Source organism: Eubalaena glacialis, chromosome 7 (genome assembly GCF_028564815.1).
Source record: "Eubalaena glacialis isolate mEubGla1 chromosome 7, mEubGla1.1.hap2.+ XY, whole genome shotgun sequence".
Classification (NCBI taxonomy): domain Eukaryota; kingdom Metazoa; phylum Chordata; class Mammalia; order Artiodactyla; family Balaenidae; genus Eubalaena; species Eubalaena glacialis.
The window spans coordinates 26049408-26067341 of record NC_083722.1 but is presented as its reverse complement, the minus strand read 5'-3'; the positions used below and the strand labels follow the sequence as shown (position 1 = coordinate 26067341).

Below are 17934 nucleotides of genomic sequence, written 5' to 3'. Positions count from 1 at the left end.
TGGGGAAATTACTAAAATTGTGTTTCTGAGTATGGACCTAGCAAAGATTATTTTCTTCAGAAAATGTATCTTAGAGTACATAAAATATTACAAAGCATTAGCTTTTTTAAGAAGCAACTAGTGAGAAGATTGTCTCCAAACTATATACTGGATTGGAGAAGTTGACAAAACACATCTGCTATCAAACATGCCTTTCCACTTAGAAATTCCTGAAAACATAACCCAAAATGAGGTTGCCAAATATGGTACAATGAAGTAAATGGAAACTTAAAATTGCCTGGTTGTGCTTTTGGCTAAGTGGTCTTTCAGGGGCATAAAATCATTTTCCCCAGTTGGCACCCCATATATACCTGGTTAGCCAAAGGCTCGGTGTGAGTTTCCAGCTTGCTACATACCTAGCTCTATAGTTCAGCCTGCACAGCCATTGGTCTACAGGGACTGTTGAAAGTAAGACTCAGAGGGGTAAGTAAATTTCCCTGGAGTCACACAGTAGGCCAACGGGCATGCAAGGATTGGACCCCACAGCATGTGCTTTCCCAATAAAACGCTAAGGTACACAGTGGCTCCAAGTAGGTAACGCCAATCCTCAGCTGAGTGACTAACACATCCTCTTAGCCAAAACAAAGATGTGCGAGAGCAGAAAGAAGGGATGTGGGGAGGAGCAGAATGTTGAGAAAGTGGGCGTGGTATAGCTCTTGTCTGGCCAGTAAGCCGTTTTCCAACTGTGATTTCATTTATTTCACGGAGGATAGTTTAGATTCTTGGGGAAAAATGGTCTAGCACTAAACAGATACCAGAGAGAAAAAAAGTAGGACAGTTTTTGCCCTAGAGAAACGTATGCAGAGTCCCACGAAAAGAGTTCAGTGTTCCTCTAAAATCAGAGATTAAATCAATTATGCAACCCAAAACGGCAGCACATGTGGAGCTTTCACAGAAAGTCTGGGCAAAATTAGTCAGCCTGCCGTGATCTTTTGGTATCTGAAATGACCAGAGTTTGTATTCTTTTTTGTGATGTGGGGGAAGGGAAAGATGGAGAATAGGGACGGAGCAGAAAGAGGGCAAGAGTGACCTAAGAGAAGGAAATAGATACTATTTTAACATGAAAATGCAGTGCTTCTCAAATGTGTGAAAGCTGGTAAATGGAAAGCCTTAAAGTCCGAACGCCTCATTTTATTCTCAAATCTAGCACTCAAAGAAAGGTGAGGTGCTCTCACCAGCTTGGGCTTTGTCCCTAAATGAAAGGAGCCACCGCTAAGAGAAGGCTCACGGGATCATGCAGTTCTTCTCTGATTTTCCTTTTTAAAGCTGCTTCAAGCTGCTCTAAACTGTAACAAAAGGCATTTTCAACCTGGATGAATGCAGATACTTATAATGGAGGGGAAATCCTTGTCGTCCGTCATGCTGCCGAGACATGCCGGGTGTTTTTGCATACATGATTTCATTTAATTTTCACAACCCTGTGAAGGATATTGTTGAGGCTCTCATGAGGAAACGGAGACAGAGAGAGGTTAAAGAACCTGTCAGAAATTACACAGCTAAAAAGTGGGGAAGCTGGGCTTAGACTTAAAAGCCGCATCCGAGGACACATGGACGTAGCGGAATAGGAAGGAAGTAAACGGAAGTTGTCACAACTTAGGATGATGGTGGGCAACGGAGGGGAAACAGAATACGTTCCAGATGCTAAAATCACCTGGGGAGATGGAAGGAAAATAAGTTCTGGTATATAAAAGATAACGGTTATAGTGATTTGAGGAATATGGTACAAATGGATTCCATGAACTTCAAAGGTAAGAAAAAGGGAAAAGGACTTTATATGATTTTATTAACTGAACTTCTTTGATGGAATCAAATATAAACCTAGTTTACATTTAAGTCCACTCTTTTAGCACGACTCTCCATAGCTTGTGACTAAGCCAGCCCACACTGAATTATTTACCTCCACCCTCCTCTGTGCCCATGAGATTCCCCAGGCTTTTATATGCCTACTTTCATCCTGTCTAACTCCTAATCATCCCTCAAAACTTGGCTCCACTATAATTTATTTCTAAAAGCCTCCTATGACCTAGAGCTAGATGCCCCTTTTTGTGCATAAAAATGTCCGCACCTCTTGCTGCAGTAAGTCTTCTTCGAGGAACTTGTCCTAAAGAAATAGTATAGAACACGGGCAAGGGTTAATGCTCAAAGTTCTCCACTGCAGTGCTACCTATTTACAATAGCGGACATCGGAAAACTCTTTGAAACAGCAAATGATTGGGAACAGCTTTGTGCATTTAGAACCCCTTCCTTCCCCGCCACCTGCGCCCCGGTTTCCTTGCCACGCTTGAGAGCTGAGCCACCTAAACCGAGTCCCCAAACAAGAGCAAACCCAGCTCAGAGGCCACCTCCTCTGGGAGCATTCCTTGTCAACTACGTCTGTGTTAAGTAGCCCTCTGTGGGCTACCACACAGGCCATGCTTGACCTCAGTGCTTCAAAACTGTACTGTAAGTGTCTTTTATCAGACTGCCTCCTCTTTACAGTACACTCCCTGAGAGAAGGAGCTGTGTCTTTCCAGCGAAGTTCACATCTATTTTGTCCCCAAAATGGTGAACTAGGTAATTTTAACTAATCCTCTTGCAGAAAACAATTAGAAATAAAGAGGGATACTCCACAGTAAAAAAGACACCGCTGTTATAAGAATAGTAAGTATGTATGTGCCTAGCATCATAGCTTCAGAATAAAGCAAAAATGAGCAGATATACCAAAAATAACAGTGGCAAATTAAATAAACAAGAAAATAGTAAGGATGCAACAGTTTTGACTAATACAATTAGCAAATAACATAATATGTGTAGATGCAAAACTAGACTCACAAAGAATACATATTCTTTTCAAGCTTGCATAAAACATTCACAAATATTGGTCATATGATGACCCTAAAGCAAATTTAGCAAACTTAAAAGAATTAAAACCATATCGCATATACTCGCCTACAATAGTTCAATCAAAATGTACAATTCATCTTGGGAAAGGTCTATAAACTGAATTGTATTAAATAAAGGTTTTCCAATTATATAGAGATACCATTAAGAGAGTGAAAAAGCAAGCCACAGAGTGGGCAAAGGTATTTGTAACACATATGACCAACAAAAGGTACATTCCAAAGTATATAAATGACTTCAACAAATCAATATAAAAAAGATAATTCATCATTTTAAAAGTGCAGGGCAGGAATAAAGATGTAGACATAGAGAGTAGACTTGAGGACACAGGGTGGGAGGGGGAAGCTGGGGCGAAGTGAGAGTAGCAACGACATATATACACTACCGAATGTAAAATAGTTAGCTAGTGGGAAGCAGCAGCATAGCACAGGGAGATGAGCTCGGTGCTTTGCGATGACCTAGAGAGGTAGGATATGGAGGATGGGAGGGAGGATCAAGAGGGAGGGGATATGGGGACATATGCATGCATATAGCTGATTCACTTTGGTGTACAACAGAAACTAACACAGTATTGTGAAGCAATTATACTCCAATAAAGATCTATTTAAAAAAAAAAAAGGGCATGAGAACAGCTACTTCACAAAACAAGATACCAAACAGAAAATAAAAATTTTAGAAGTGCTCAAATCACATTAAAAATTAGAGATATGCAAATTAAAACAATCATGAGATCCCACTACATACCCACTAGAATGGATTCGTTTTTAGTTGAACTTGTAGTTTTTACTTTACAAACTTTTCTGAACGTGTGTGTCATATTTCATAATAAACTATTATGTTTCAAGGACACTCATCAATATGTACTTGTTCATCAATAGAATGGAAACTGATCAAAATTGTATTTGTTTTTCTGCTTCTCTAACGCATTAAATTCTTTTACAGCTTTAATGAGGTATAACTGATGTATAAAAAAACTGCATGTATTTAATAAATATTGACCAAAATTTTAGACTCATCTCCCTAATAAACTTTTTGTCGGGTCCTGTTCACTGAATCCAAAACAACAAATTGTGTTTCTAAATAATCTGTATTTCCCTCCAAGTTAACCTTGAAATTCCATAAATATCATGATTGCCCATAAAAGATAGGTTAAGAAATTACCCCCAATATCAATTTTACACATTTTCTCCTGCCCTCAGAACTAAGTTTTACACTGATGACTTTGGAAGCTGAGCTTCCAACTGAAGCATGACTATTTTTCTCATGTCTTGCTGTAGCTATTTTCTTCAGAGTAGAGCCTCCAGAACATTCTGGACAAACACTGATAAATCAATTAAATTGTGAAGCCTGTTTTATTCTGAATTAGCTTTTAATTCCCAGTGTATACCTGACCCACTTAGCCTTAAAACACCCTCCTCAACAAAATCAATCCCATGTGAAAAAAAAAAAAACAATGGAGGGTGGAAGGGCTTTCAGCCCAATGAAATAAGACATGGTTATAAGAATAACCAGTAGACATTATCAAATGATAATCTCCAGCCCCTCAGAGAGTGATTTTATTCAAGCTGACAAATTTCTATCATTGATGAGGAGGGCTCTCAATTTGTTAACAATTGATAGAAATTAAAATAAAAGTTAATATATAACCTATTCATTCACATATTTGCAACATGTATAAAAACCCTTATAATTTCATAAATAAGATTGAGCTAATTTACTTCTGTAAGCCTCAGTTTCTGCAACTTCATATAAAATAGGCACAGTAAAAGCATCCATTTTTAATTAGGCTTAAATGATTTAGTACATGTTAAAGATACATGGCAGGGTCTGCATATAATACATGCTCTTAAAATGTTGGCTCTGGGGCTTCCCTGGTGGCGCAGTGGTTGAGAATCTGCCTGCCAATGCAGGGGACACGGGTTCGAGCCCTGGTCTGGGAGGATCCCGCGTGCCGCGGAGCAACTAGGCCCGTGAGCCACAACTACTGAGCCTGCGCGTCTGGAGCCTGTGCTCCGCAACAAGAGAGGCCACGATAGTGAGAGGCCCGCGCACCGCGATGAAGAGTGGCCCCCACTCGCCTCAACTAGAGAAAGCCCTCGCACAGAAACGAAGACCCAACACAGCCAAAAATAAAAATTAATTAATTAAGAAAAATAATGTTGGCTCTTAGTAGTAATAACAGTGTAGTAGTAACAATAGAGAAATGAAACATTTTAAAATCAATGTTTAAATTTGGAAATTAAGAGAAAGAAGGCAAGCTCTTCCTAGCAAGTAATGTCCTATCCCTAAGGTACTAGAAACTAGACATTTCAAAGGTAAAAATATTAGGTGATCACTTACTTGAATGTCCAGACCAAGGAACTGCAGGAAACACAATTAAATTCCTCTTAAACTCAAATACTCTCATAAGAGTTTTCTAACCAAGAAAATAAAGTATTCATTCATTCATTCACTTGTTTGCTTAAAATTATCTAGCTTTTCCATGAAAAAATAATTAATATTTAACAATTTTTTATTTATTATATAATTAACTATTTAATCATTTTAAAATAATTAATAAATTTCTAAGGAATTTTATGTTATTGTGATAGAAGTTCAAGAGTCCAAAATATAGTTTGGGAAATGCTGATTTAGAAAATATTAAAATATTAAAGTAAAATGATTACTACAATTGTGTTTAGTAGAGACAAACCCAACAAGATGGAAGGATTATTTCTTGTATCCGTGTTTTGCTTAAAAATACATATACATTTAAGAAAAATGTGATACATGGGCCAGCTTCTCAATCTTTCTTAACCAAACTTTTACAATATTTACTTAACTTGCCTTCCCTCTGGTTTCCCCCAAACCATCCACCCTTTCTTTGCTTAGGATAAAGGTCAAGCTCCTTAATGTGACCCATGATGCTCTGCTTTCTCTGATTCTCAGCTCTATCTCACAAACCATTCTCTCTCTTGCTAACAAAGCTTCAGTTACACTGGCCTTATTTTAGTTCCACAAATGTTCCAGCTTCCCAGCTCTGGGGCCTTCAACATGCTATTTCCATTTCCTGAAATGCTCTCTGGACATGACTTGCATCTCCAGCTACCACTCCATTCTTTCTTCATCTTCCCTGCCCTCTCCCCAGAATCTTTCGCTTTCTCACACAGGGTGAGCAGAAGGTCTTTAGTAAAATAATATACCCGAGTTGTACTATAGGAGGAGAGCAATATTTGCAGGAAAAAACTCTTGTTTTTAAAATGTGTCTGTGTGTTTATTTTGTAGGTGCTACACTCTAAAGACCCTAAAAGGCCTTAGTCAATTAAAATGAAGGTTTGAGAGGTCTCACAGTTGCCCTCCTAGAACTGTACTAGAGACAGGAATTTCCGTGGACTTGACCACAGAGAGCACTGACTGGATGGAGAGGATCCTGGGGATAGGGCAGAGGGAAAAAAAGGGAAGACGAGATGAGATGAGTGCAAAAAGGGACCCTGGCACCCACCTGATGCTGTCTCTGTACGCAGTTAATTTAATGGAAAAAATTAAAAAATGTTTCACACCAAAAAAAAAAAAAAAAGGAATAATGTGATATTTGTCAGAGAACTAATATCCATCTGAAAACAAACAGATATTTCTATGCTTGATCTAACTTTGAAATAAGTATTATTTAACTGTTGGCTACCAATCTTCTTAGGAACTCACAGAAGTGGAGTTTAGTGCTTCCTGAACCTGTAAAGAACAAAGGTTTTATGCTTTTGCCCTTAGAGTTAAGTAAGTATGATATTTAAAAATCACATCCCTTTGATTTCACCTTCTTATTAACTAGTAGTTTGATTAGAGAATGGTCAGTATAAACAGAAACTGATTTGTTGACGGATGATCTATATTAGCTAACTTATAAACCATCTACTTTACAGATATCTATGTACACTTATATTTACACATTAAATTTGTGGTTAATTTGTATTATTTTTTAATCATAAACTTGAAAGAATATATTTTTGTTTGGTTTGTTTTTTTCACTTAATATATTATTTTTAAACAAACATCACCACAAGATTCTCTCTGGCTACTCAATGAGTCTGACTACTGGGTATTGTGTCTTTAAGCTGGAGGATATGTTTTAATCTACACTTTTCTCTGGTTTGTCTCCTTCTTATTACTTAATCATCCAATGAGCCTTACAGAACTGTCAGTTTGGAAGGCAATAAACTGTGTATGGATTTTTCTTCTTCTTTAGGATTGAGAAAGTCCCAATCATGCAAGCAATGAAAGAAACTTCTATACACCTAGTACTTCATTTCCTGACAATCAAAGTCATGGGCTAATGATGACCTTAGGCTCCTGGCTACAAATGTGAGACAGGGCTGACAAATACACATCACTGGCTCTGCAAAACAATATGTGACAAGTTTTAGGATAAAAACCCAGTTCCTAGCATAATTACTGAGTGACTAGGCAGTGCATCATGTGACCTGGCTGTGACAGGCTGAAGGAACAATGCACTGCTGAGTCCTCAGGGACTCTGAAATGTGGGGCATGTATTGTTTACTTAGGGATCAAGGAGACTTCTGTTAAGTTTTAAAGACACACATATATTATTACTGATTATCCCTCTCTGAAATCCTCCTACAAACTATCACAAGAGAATTTTCCATTTGCAATTTTAAAAGTATGCATAAGATTAAAACACTTTCTATTGAGTTGCACATTTGGATCAATAACATGTTAATATCACTGATATCTAAGATAACAAAGGACGCATATTAAAGCATGGAAATGATGTCTCAACTAAAAAAGGACACTGGTGAAAAGGATGAGTTCAGACAGCTATTCCTGTGCAAAGAAATACAAACATTTAAAACACTAAATGAACCAATGTTTATTGAACAGGCTTTGAGTCGGGCATTTTTATTAGCTTTCCTCTCCTAGACAGAATAAAATTTAGATTTGTATAAGATCATCAATTTTTTCAATGTGTTTTTAGCCCGTTCATTTCTTTCATGTAGTGAGAGGGGGGAAACATTGTGGTCATTTATACATTAACACTGTAAGTCCTTCCTCACAGATGTTGTCATTTAGGTGTCAGTAGACTGGATGTATTACAAGAAAAAGGCATTGAGCTGAAGGACAGACTTAGATGTGTCCATTCATTTATCAATACACTAATCAGTCACACAGCACATTATCAGAAGCCTACTATGCACAAGGTACTAGGGTTACAAAATTCTATAAAGAAGCCTATCATCTAATACAGAGAAGACATTCATGAAAACATACCATTTCATAACAGTAAAATGAATGCAGTAATGACAATATGAATGACAGAATGAACCAGGAGAAAAGATACACTGAAACCTACTGAATGGAAAATGCCCATAGTAAAGGTAGTCCTTGGGCAAAGGCTTGAAGGACAAGTATTTGAAGTGACTAAAATAACCTCTAATCCTGGTCCTGCTCTTTACGAGCTATGAGACCTTGGAACCAATCAATAATCTCTTTGGATCTCAGTTCCATTATCCATACAATGATACAGATGATTCACATAATCTCTGAGGTCTGAGATATCACAGTTATAAATCCACTATTGAGGAATTTTCCAGAAGTTGTATAATGACTTGCTAAACTAGATTTATAATCCAGATTTCTAGAATTCCCATATTCATGAAGGTCCTACACTAATTTCTGTCTTCTTAAAGTCATATGCATGAGATTATCAAAAAGTAGCAATTTTCAGCACAATTTGGAATCACTTGCGTTCTTCATCGCTTTAGAAAACAACCCTGCATAGCTTAAAATCCATCCTACACTGTGAAACTCTTGCCTACTTGTCACTAGTCTCCAGCTACCATGGCAGCCTTTCTGCCTCACAACTATGTAAAGCACATGCCTGGCTCTGCCTCAGGACTTCTGCACCAGCTCTTCCTTCTGCCTGAAACCCTCTTGTTCAAATCTTTGTGAGTCTAGCTCTTTCTTGGCTCTATGGTCTGCAGTCACACTGATTCTTCAGAAAGGTGTTTACCGACTACCTAATCTATGGTGCCAACACCTCTCTTCAGCTCACTCCTCTATTTAGTTTTCTTCAGAGCATGTATTGCCATCTAAAATTATCTTCCCCATTTATTTTACTACTTCATTGTCTATTTCCCCAACAAAAGAGTGCACGCAGGAATCTTACCTGTCTTGCTCACTGCTGAATACTCAAGTCCCAGGAAGAATGCTTGGCACTGAGTTGGCATTCAATGAAAGAGAAAGTGAGGGAAGAGAGGAGGAAGGGGATGGAGACAGGGGCAAATCTATTTTCTCCTTAATATCTACTGTGTTGCTCCATTTTATCATAGAAAAGAAAGTTTGTTACTCATGAAAGCATAGAAAGTTTTGATGACATCACTCTTAATATAGACAACTGTTCAATTTCAAACATGAGATTGAATCTGTTCAATTGTATTTAAGGCTATATTTTAAGCCAAAAAATGAAGTTGTTAAAGTATAGATAAATGGCATTAAACTTATTAGAAGTTACTGTCTTTCAGGTATTGTGTCGAATTTTTTTCTTTGTTCAAGAACCTACTGTATAGCACAGGGAACTCTACTCAATGATCTGTGGTGACCTAAATGGGAAGGAAATCTAAAAAAGAGTGGATATATGTATACGTATGACTGATTCACTTTGCTGTTCAGCAGAAACTAACACAACATTGTAAAGCAACTATACTCCAATAAGAATTAATTTTATGTAAAATAGATAGCTAGTGAGAAGCAGCCGCATAGCACAGGGAGATCAGCTCATGCTTTGTGACCACCTAGAGGGGTGGGATAGGGAGGGTGGGAGGGAGATGCAAGAGGGTGGGGATATGGGGATATATGTATACGTATAGCTGATTCACTTTGTTATACAGCAGCAACTAACACAATGTAAAGCAATTATACTCCAATAAAGATGTTTTTAAAAAAAAGCCTAAACAAAAAAAAAAGAATTTTAAAAAAACATGCAAAGTAACATTTTCTATCAAAACTATATATGAAAAAAAAAAACACTATATTTGACAGCCACTATTTTAAAAAAGAAAAAAAAGATGGACAATTTCCTTTCCTGCTTTCTTTATTCTCTCCGCTGTATATCATACTACTAACCACTCCCTCTTTCTTGCAAATTTCTTCCTTTGTTTCAAGACATTTTTTTCTTTTTCTTTTTTTTTTTTACATAGTTGTTAAGCAGTTTAAATTTTATTGACCTCCTGGTTTTTTAAAAAAAGTTAAATTTAAGGTCACACCTCTAAGTTCGATGCATTATATACAGATCGTGCAGAGTATGACTATGAAGAGATACAAATTAGTCCACGCCGAAAAAGATTTACTAGGGTACAGAATCATTTTCATAAATACATATAAAATTCTTGTGAAGATAGAAGAGGACTGACTCTTCAGGTTTTCTGAGACACTTTTCAAAGTGATTCAAGGCACAAAATGTGCACTACTGTGAATACATACATGTGCCTCTAATACAGCCCATCAAAGATTTGGCTTCATGACTTACAAAACTAAATGTACTGAAATGAGATTCTGCTTCTTAGCTGAAAAACCACAGAACCTATAAACATCGTGTGGATAATTACTCCAAAATATGGAGATACAAATACAAGCACTTTATTTGAAAAAGCAAACACAAAAGATAGGTGTAAATTCAAAGTGCTTAAATGCTTCCATTTTGAATAATTCAGTTAAGAACCTATACAAGTTTGTTCCCAGAAGCTAATGCATCAATCACTAGTCTCCACTAAGGAAAATGAATTCTAAAAATTAACATGGTTTTCAATAATTCAAATTTCACTATTTATATAAAAACCTAGAGACACCAATAATATCCAACAGCTTCAAAAGATAAGCTAAAGACTTTTTTGATGTAATCAATTTACCGATGTTTGTCCAGGTCTGTTTAATATATATGCAAGGAAAATACACTCACTCTATAATTTCTTATAAAATAGCAAGTAAGGAGTAGATGTAGGAGATGTAGAAGGGGAAAGAGAATTCAAAAAGTCCTTCTCTTCAGTAACTTTCACTTCAGAATCATCAAAAAAGCAACCACTTCCCCTCATACTCCTTTAAGCTTTGCACTACATATGAAATTTTGTTTTCAAAACCACTCATGTTAATGCCTGTTTGGTCACTGGATTCCTTGTTTCTATCAGATTCATGGGTCCCATTAGTATTGTTAGTCTCAGCATTTCTATTTTCAGCAAATGCTGTACTGGCAACTTTATCAGGATTAGATGCTTTGTTGTATAACTCATAATCTGCTTTACTCTTTTGTCCTCCAAGAAGTCCAATAGCTTCCACATTTTTTTTGTTCAAAACTTTACTTGGCTGGGTATTTCCACTGACTCTAATTGACACTTCTTCATCGTCATAATTTTTGACCACACCCCTTGCTTCCTCCTCATTCAATGGTTCTGGCTTACCTATTTCACACATTTGGTCGATCACAAAATTTTCCTTATCTAGTTCTAAACTGTTAAGGTCAGTGACTTTAACAGAAGCAGTATAATGCCCACTACTAATTGTAATGCCACTATGCATCACAACTGCAAATAATCCATAGCTGTCGTTGGTTGGCTTTGTGCTCCATTCTTCTAGTGACAGTTTAAGAGGTGTCAGTAAAGGAGTGTTGATCTTGGAAAGTCCACCACCATAACAATCAAACACAAAGAATACTGAAATAAGTACTAATATTCAGGTGCTTCTGTGAAGGATATATGGCACTTCCCCCCTTAATTTTCTTTATTTTCTCCAAGCCACTAGCAGCAAAGCACTTCAAATGAATAGTTATAACTTCAGGCATTTTGTCAAACAAAAGACTTCGTTCAGCTTCAGTATAATGATGGCAATTTTCACAGAAATATTTATCTTCTCCTACAATCCTCTCCACTGAAGCAAACTGTGAAATTGCCCATCTCAGGGTCTTCATTTCTGTTTTTGGCTCTGGAGAAATTTCAGAACTCTCCTCTACTTTGGAAAGCTCATCTTCTTGCACTGGTACACTGATGTCTTGAAAATCTTCTCTTCTTTCTGTTAAACTTTCACATTCTAAGCAATGAGTCCTTAATACCAGCTGACCTTGAAATAATTTCTCCACTAGCTCAAAACCAATTTGCTCTGGACCTTTGTTTATGGGCTTAACTTCATTAACAGGCATAACATTATTCCCTGGAGATTCAAGTCCACAACCATTAGCTATATTGTCATTCTCATACTTCCCCAAGTCCTCTTCAAGATCATATTCATTTTCTTTAGATTGTCCTTTGGATTCTTGGTTTGTTGTTATTTTACCCAGACTACAGAATTTAGAAATAATGCTGGGTTGCTTAGCTGCAGACTTTAACCAGTTTATTTTAACTCTTGATTTCTTTTGTGACGGTCTTGCACTCTCATTTTCAGAAATGTACTTGGGGATTATTTTAGCAGAAATATCTAATGAATCAACTGTAGCTTTTCTTTTTGATCTGGTTTGTCTCTGGTTTTCTTCCAAAAACTGGTGTTCCTTAGAGACTTTAACTTTTTTCTTCATGTTACCAAATTCAGTGTCACTTTTTCTTTTCCCATTTACTTTTGGCAATTTTTCTTTATCGTCTTCAGAATGCCTCATATTGTCCATCTCCATGCCACTATTACCACTCATTTCCTCTTTCTGATGTTTTTCTTCTACCTTAGTAGATAACTCTGCCACATTTTTTACTTCTTTTTTTAGGAGTTGGCATGTTTCTTGAATGTTTCCCAAAATACACTGTAATACTTCCTGTGCGTCATGCTGTAGATATCCTTCATACATAGGGTTGAGTTCCCTGAGTGAGTTAAGTAGTCGCCTTGGCTGAGTAGCAAGTTCATCAGTATATTCCTCTGGATTTAAGAGAAAACTAGCCTGAAGCTGTTCGACTAAAATGATCAAGGACTGTAAGTTGCATATTAGTTCATAACTTGCTGAAGAATCGTCTTTGCAATTTCCCTTATCTTTTTGACTGGCTTCATCTTTTAGGGCTTCTTTCTTCCTTGAAATAATAGTAAATAAGTGCTTCACTCCAGATTTAAAACCAGGACAAAAATATAATACCTGAAGTATACTATTAAGATAACAAGTATTGCCGAGATTATTCAGTCCCACAAACGGTAACAAGTTTTCTCTCTTCTCACAGTTGATAGGTGAGGACTGTGCTGCAGGAACAGCTTGATCAATTTCAGACGCTCTATATTCAGAAGTTTTTTCTTCATTTTCTTGAGAATCTGTGAAATCCAAGGCTCTCTTGGTTTCCGTTTTCTGAAAAACCTTCAAGGAAAGTCTGGTTTTTTTTTTGATGGACTACCTCTTGAAAGCCCATTACTTTCACTAGGTACGACACCAGGCATTTTCTTGTCAAATCCCAAGGAGTTGACAAGAATTAATTTATACAGGGACCTTGTAATCACCAATCATATCTAGGATATAACATTTTACCAGGTGCCGAATCTTCTGCTACACCATTTCTTGCTCCTGGCTGTCCTTATCACTGGGGGTTGTTACATCAAAAATGTTTCTCCCGTAACTCTGGTCATGGCCCAGAGCGAGTCTAACCGGGCTGAGGGCGGGTGCGACAGGTGAGCCCCTGCCCCGAGCCCGCGGGGGCCCGCGACCCACGGAAAAGCTAGCCGGATCGCCCTCCCCGCAGGGGAGTGACCATTCGCTCTCAAGAGCGGGAACCCGGGCTGCCGCTCGGTCCTGCCAGGCGCCGGCACCGACTACATCCCCGAAGCTGCGCCCGGCCGCGCCCGCCCCCGTCCGCACCCGGGGACGGCAAGGAGCGCCAGAAGCGGCTCCGCTCGCCCGGCTCCCGAACCGCTGGGATGACAAGACATTATTTTCTTCTCACTTTCCATCTACCTTCACAGCTGTTTCTTTTCCTTTCTCCTTCCTGAACTCAGCTTCCTCCATTACCTTAAAAGGTTGGTTTTTGCCAAAATTTCAGCACTGGTCATTTTTTCTTCTCTATCTCACAGCTTTGATTGCACATTTTGGCTGATGACCCAGTCCTTTCTCCTGTGCTTTCGCATAAATCTATTTGCCCTCTACATGTTACCACTTACACATCCCACTGAAACCTAAACTTGACAAATATGAATCTATGTAATCAACAAACTACTGTACAGGCTTACTAGGTGGCTGACACTGTTCAAGCACTTTAATAAATATTAATTCACTTAATTTTTATAAAACTCTATAAAATAAGCATGATTATTATTGCTCCCATTTTAGAGAGAGAAAGCTCATTAATTTACCAGAGTCACTCAACTAAAAAGTGGTGGGAAGGAGGTTCTGTCCTGGCACCGCCGTGGACCCAGATCTCCCAACCTGAACCCTAAGATGTATCCTAACCAACTCCTCTCCTCACATCAAAATTGCCACGCAGTTCTAGTGATTTTTTACTTTCTCAGTACTTCCCTAATTCATTCTTCCTCTTTAACTCCAGTGCCTTAGTTCAATCTTTTACAATTTCTTTTCCGAAACACCTCGTAGCCTTCTCACTTTTCACTGTGCCCCTTCCAACACATCCCCCCACACTGCCAAGAGTGATCACTCTAAGACCAGATCTAATCATGTCACGTCCCTGCTTAAAACCACCCAGTGACTGTGCACTGCCTTCATGGTAAAACCCAAACTCCCTAACATAATGCATAAGGCCAAGAAGCTTCATCAGCTACCACCATTCTATAAATCCTACAATCCAGACCTACCCATTCCCTACAATTTCCTGAAGGTATAACGCTCATCCACAAATATGTGCCTTTTCTGATCTCTTCTTTTATCTTTAATCCCCCTCCACATTGGAGGAGGTGACACTTCCAATTATGTTTTTATTTGTTTGTCTCCATGGCTTTATTGAGACATCTCTTGAAAGCTAGGTTCATGACTTCTATTTCTGTACATCAACCTCTCCTGTGGTACTTGGCACGTGGTAGGCAATGAGCAAAAAACATGATGAATGAAAGGATGGACAAAAAAGTGAAATACCTTAAGCTTATCTTAAGTGTTTTATCAGACTAATGAGACAACCACTGAACAAAGAATGAAACTGAATTTGGCATTTGTGATGCAGCTGCAGCCCTCTAAGCAAAGCTTTGATCTTAAACTTCCTTTCTAATGCTAGCATTATGATTCCACTCTACTAAAAGTCAATTGATACCTTTTGCCAGCACCAGTTGCCTTAAAAGCAGAACCACCAAGAAATATAATTCCACAATGTTGGGACTTGGATCAAATGGCATCAGATAGCAGACAGACTCTGGCAGTGCTCTGTGCCAATGTCCACATCTATTAGGTTTATTTGCTAACTAGTCTTATTATCTATTTCATGTTGGGATTTCTTTAGGGTGTGGTAGAATGGGACAGATGGGTTGAAAGTCTTCCTTCAGGCATCATACACATAGGATTGGGCAGATGGGTTCCTTTCAGATAATCAACCTTTAAGCCTGGAAGACATGGACAAGCAGAGAGAAAAAGAACATACTATTGTCTAGTAATAGATAAAAATATAGTTGGTAATGGACACAATTAAAAATAAGATTTGAAATGTATAAATCAAAACTGGAAAGTGGCATTGTGTCACTTCCCTTCAAAGGTACAGATTTTCAGGCAACAAGTTTGAATTATAGTAATAAGTGACCTCAGAAACCTAAAAAACTTACAAAAAAGACCACTCTTAGCAATAGAAGATGCCAACCTGAAGTAAGTTTTGTAGTAACAAGAACAAGGCTCAATTTTATTGAATATTTCTATCAGTTAACTGGATGAGAATTTTATAGAATATTAAACAAATGAGCAAGTGATATTAATCTGGGAGGAAAAAAATCAGAAGCCAAAAGGATTTCCTCACTGTGGAAAGATGGATTGAAATAATAAAAAAAAGAGATGAGTAAAGAATATTGCACTTAGGTCTCCCTAAAACCCAAGTGAAAGCAAAATAATTCTTACACAAGTGTACAATGTAGAGATATGTATTTGAGGCAGCATATGCAAAAAGAGAAGGAATTAGAGTTGATGAAGTAGTTGGCATAATCAGCTGGATGAAGTTGAATCTGTGGCTCTTTTAAAAGAAAAACCATATCTGTGGTGGAGAGCGTCCACTGACACCTCATTTCCAAACTCCTTTACTCTGCTCACTGCCCCGGGACACAGCTGTCCTGGATACAGGACATCAATGAGTCTTCCTTTACTCGGAGTTCCGGTTGGGTTTGGCTAAATGGTAGCATGAGCAGGAGACGAGGGAGGACAGAGAGTAAGATGTGGGTATTTACTCCCAGAGGTCCTTCTGGGTACTGAGTGTGTCCCAGTCACACAAAAGTTCATGGTGCTGTCTGACAACCATCTTCAGGCCTTCACCTCCATCTCTGATTCCAGTAACAATCTCCTTCTCTTACTCCTTTAGGGGAAGGGATGATAAGGATACTCTCCTGTTTCTAGCCCTGGGGTTTGCCGCAGGCCATTTGGATTTTTGTAAATGGTTCCTTCATTAAAATCTCCTCCAATTGCCCAATTTAGTATGACATGTACTTCCCGCAGGCACACTTACAGAAAAACTAGCATTTATTAAACACCTACTATATGCCAAGCACTTAGTAGGAGCTGTTATACTTATGGTTTCAGCATCTCTCTGAGGTAGGTTCTATCATATGTTACAGATGAAGGGATGGAGGCATCCAGAGGCTGATTTACTTAAGGCCAAATAGCAAGTAGGTAACCAGGTTGGATGTGACCCCAGGCTGTCTGACTTAGAGCCCATGAATATAGCCCAATTCTGCGATATTCATTTCACTCTGTTCAGAATAAGTCATGATTTATGCTTATACTCTTAATCTGGAGAATAGTTCTTTCCCCCTGGCTTCATACTTTCAGAGGAATTAAACAAAACAAGTGTGTTTAGCAACTATTTCAGGAAGCATGAGGGGATCTCATAACTCAGAAATGTGGAGGCAGTGCAAATTTGTAAAATCTTTCCGAAAAGCAATTTGACAATATGCATCCAGGACCTTAAAGCATGCACTTACCCTTAGGCCCATTAATTCCACTTATAAAAGTCTATCCTAAGAAAATAATCAGAGATGTAAATAATGACTTAAGTACTAAGATGTTCAATGCAGAGTAAGTTACAAGGACAAGAAAAACAAAAAAAACAAAACCTGAAATAACCTTGAAGTTCAACAATAGAAAAACAGTTAACTAAATTATTATGCAGGTATGTATATGTATAGACTCACATGGATGTGGAATATTAAAGCTATCAAAATTGTGTCTTGGAAATAGAATGAATTGAGGAAATTCTCACATTGTTAGTATAGGATTCAAAAGATTATCAAACTGCATACTCTATGTTTTAAAGCACGTGTGTGCATGTACACATGCACGTGTAGGGAAAAAAATGATTTTAGGACTACAAAACATTAACTGCATCTATCTTTACATTTGGGAGTATAAGTGATTACTTTATTTCTTCTGTATAACTTTCTACTTGCTTTTCTATATTTTCCAGGTGGCACAATAGAAGCAAAAAATAAAAATTATTTTAAAACATCAATAACTGTGATTAAAATGATATAATTATATAATCATAATAATAACTGTGATTAAAATGATATAACTATAATTATATAATCATAATAATAACTGTGATTAAAATAACTGCGATTTATATATGGCTAAAATAATAGGAACTGCATAACCTGAAAAAGAAAAGATTCAATAAAATGTAGATGAAGGGCTATCAAAAGAAAGAGTTTGACACTCGTCCTAAATAGATCAAACAGAAGAACCTGAACCAACAGAAATTAGAGGAAGATAGATAGACTTTGTCTATAAGAAGGGAAAGAATTCTAATAGACTTTTTAAAAGTGGGAACATGTTGTCTCAAAAGGGTTTGATTTTTCTGTCACTGGAAGCATTCAAGAAGAGGTTTGACCAAAATTTTTCAGGAAGCTTCTTGCAGTGATTTAAACTTTGGACAGGTAGTTAGG

The 17934-nt window shown here is 37.7% G+C and overlaps 2 protein-coding genes across 9 annotated transcripts in view; both read right to left on the bottom strand.

Annotated features, from left to right (window-relative positions):
- PKHD1 (PKHD1 ciliary IPT domain containing fibrocystin/polyductin) overlaps positions 1–17934 on the bottom strand; it is a 446865-nt gene that overhangs the window by 146262 nt on the left and 282669 nt on the right. The gene's annotated exons all lie outside the window — the stretch shown is intronic.
- LOC133094420 (ubiquitin carboxyl-terminal hydrolase 1-like) lies at positions 10855–13299 on the bottom strand. Its single transcript, XM_061194981.1, is given in 4 exon segments — positions 10855–10976; positions 10978–11602; positions 11688–13243; positions 13246–13299. Coding segments are annotated over 4 exon segments (2346 nt in total). The 3' UTR covers positions 10855–10865.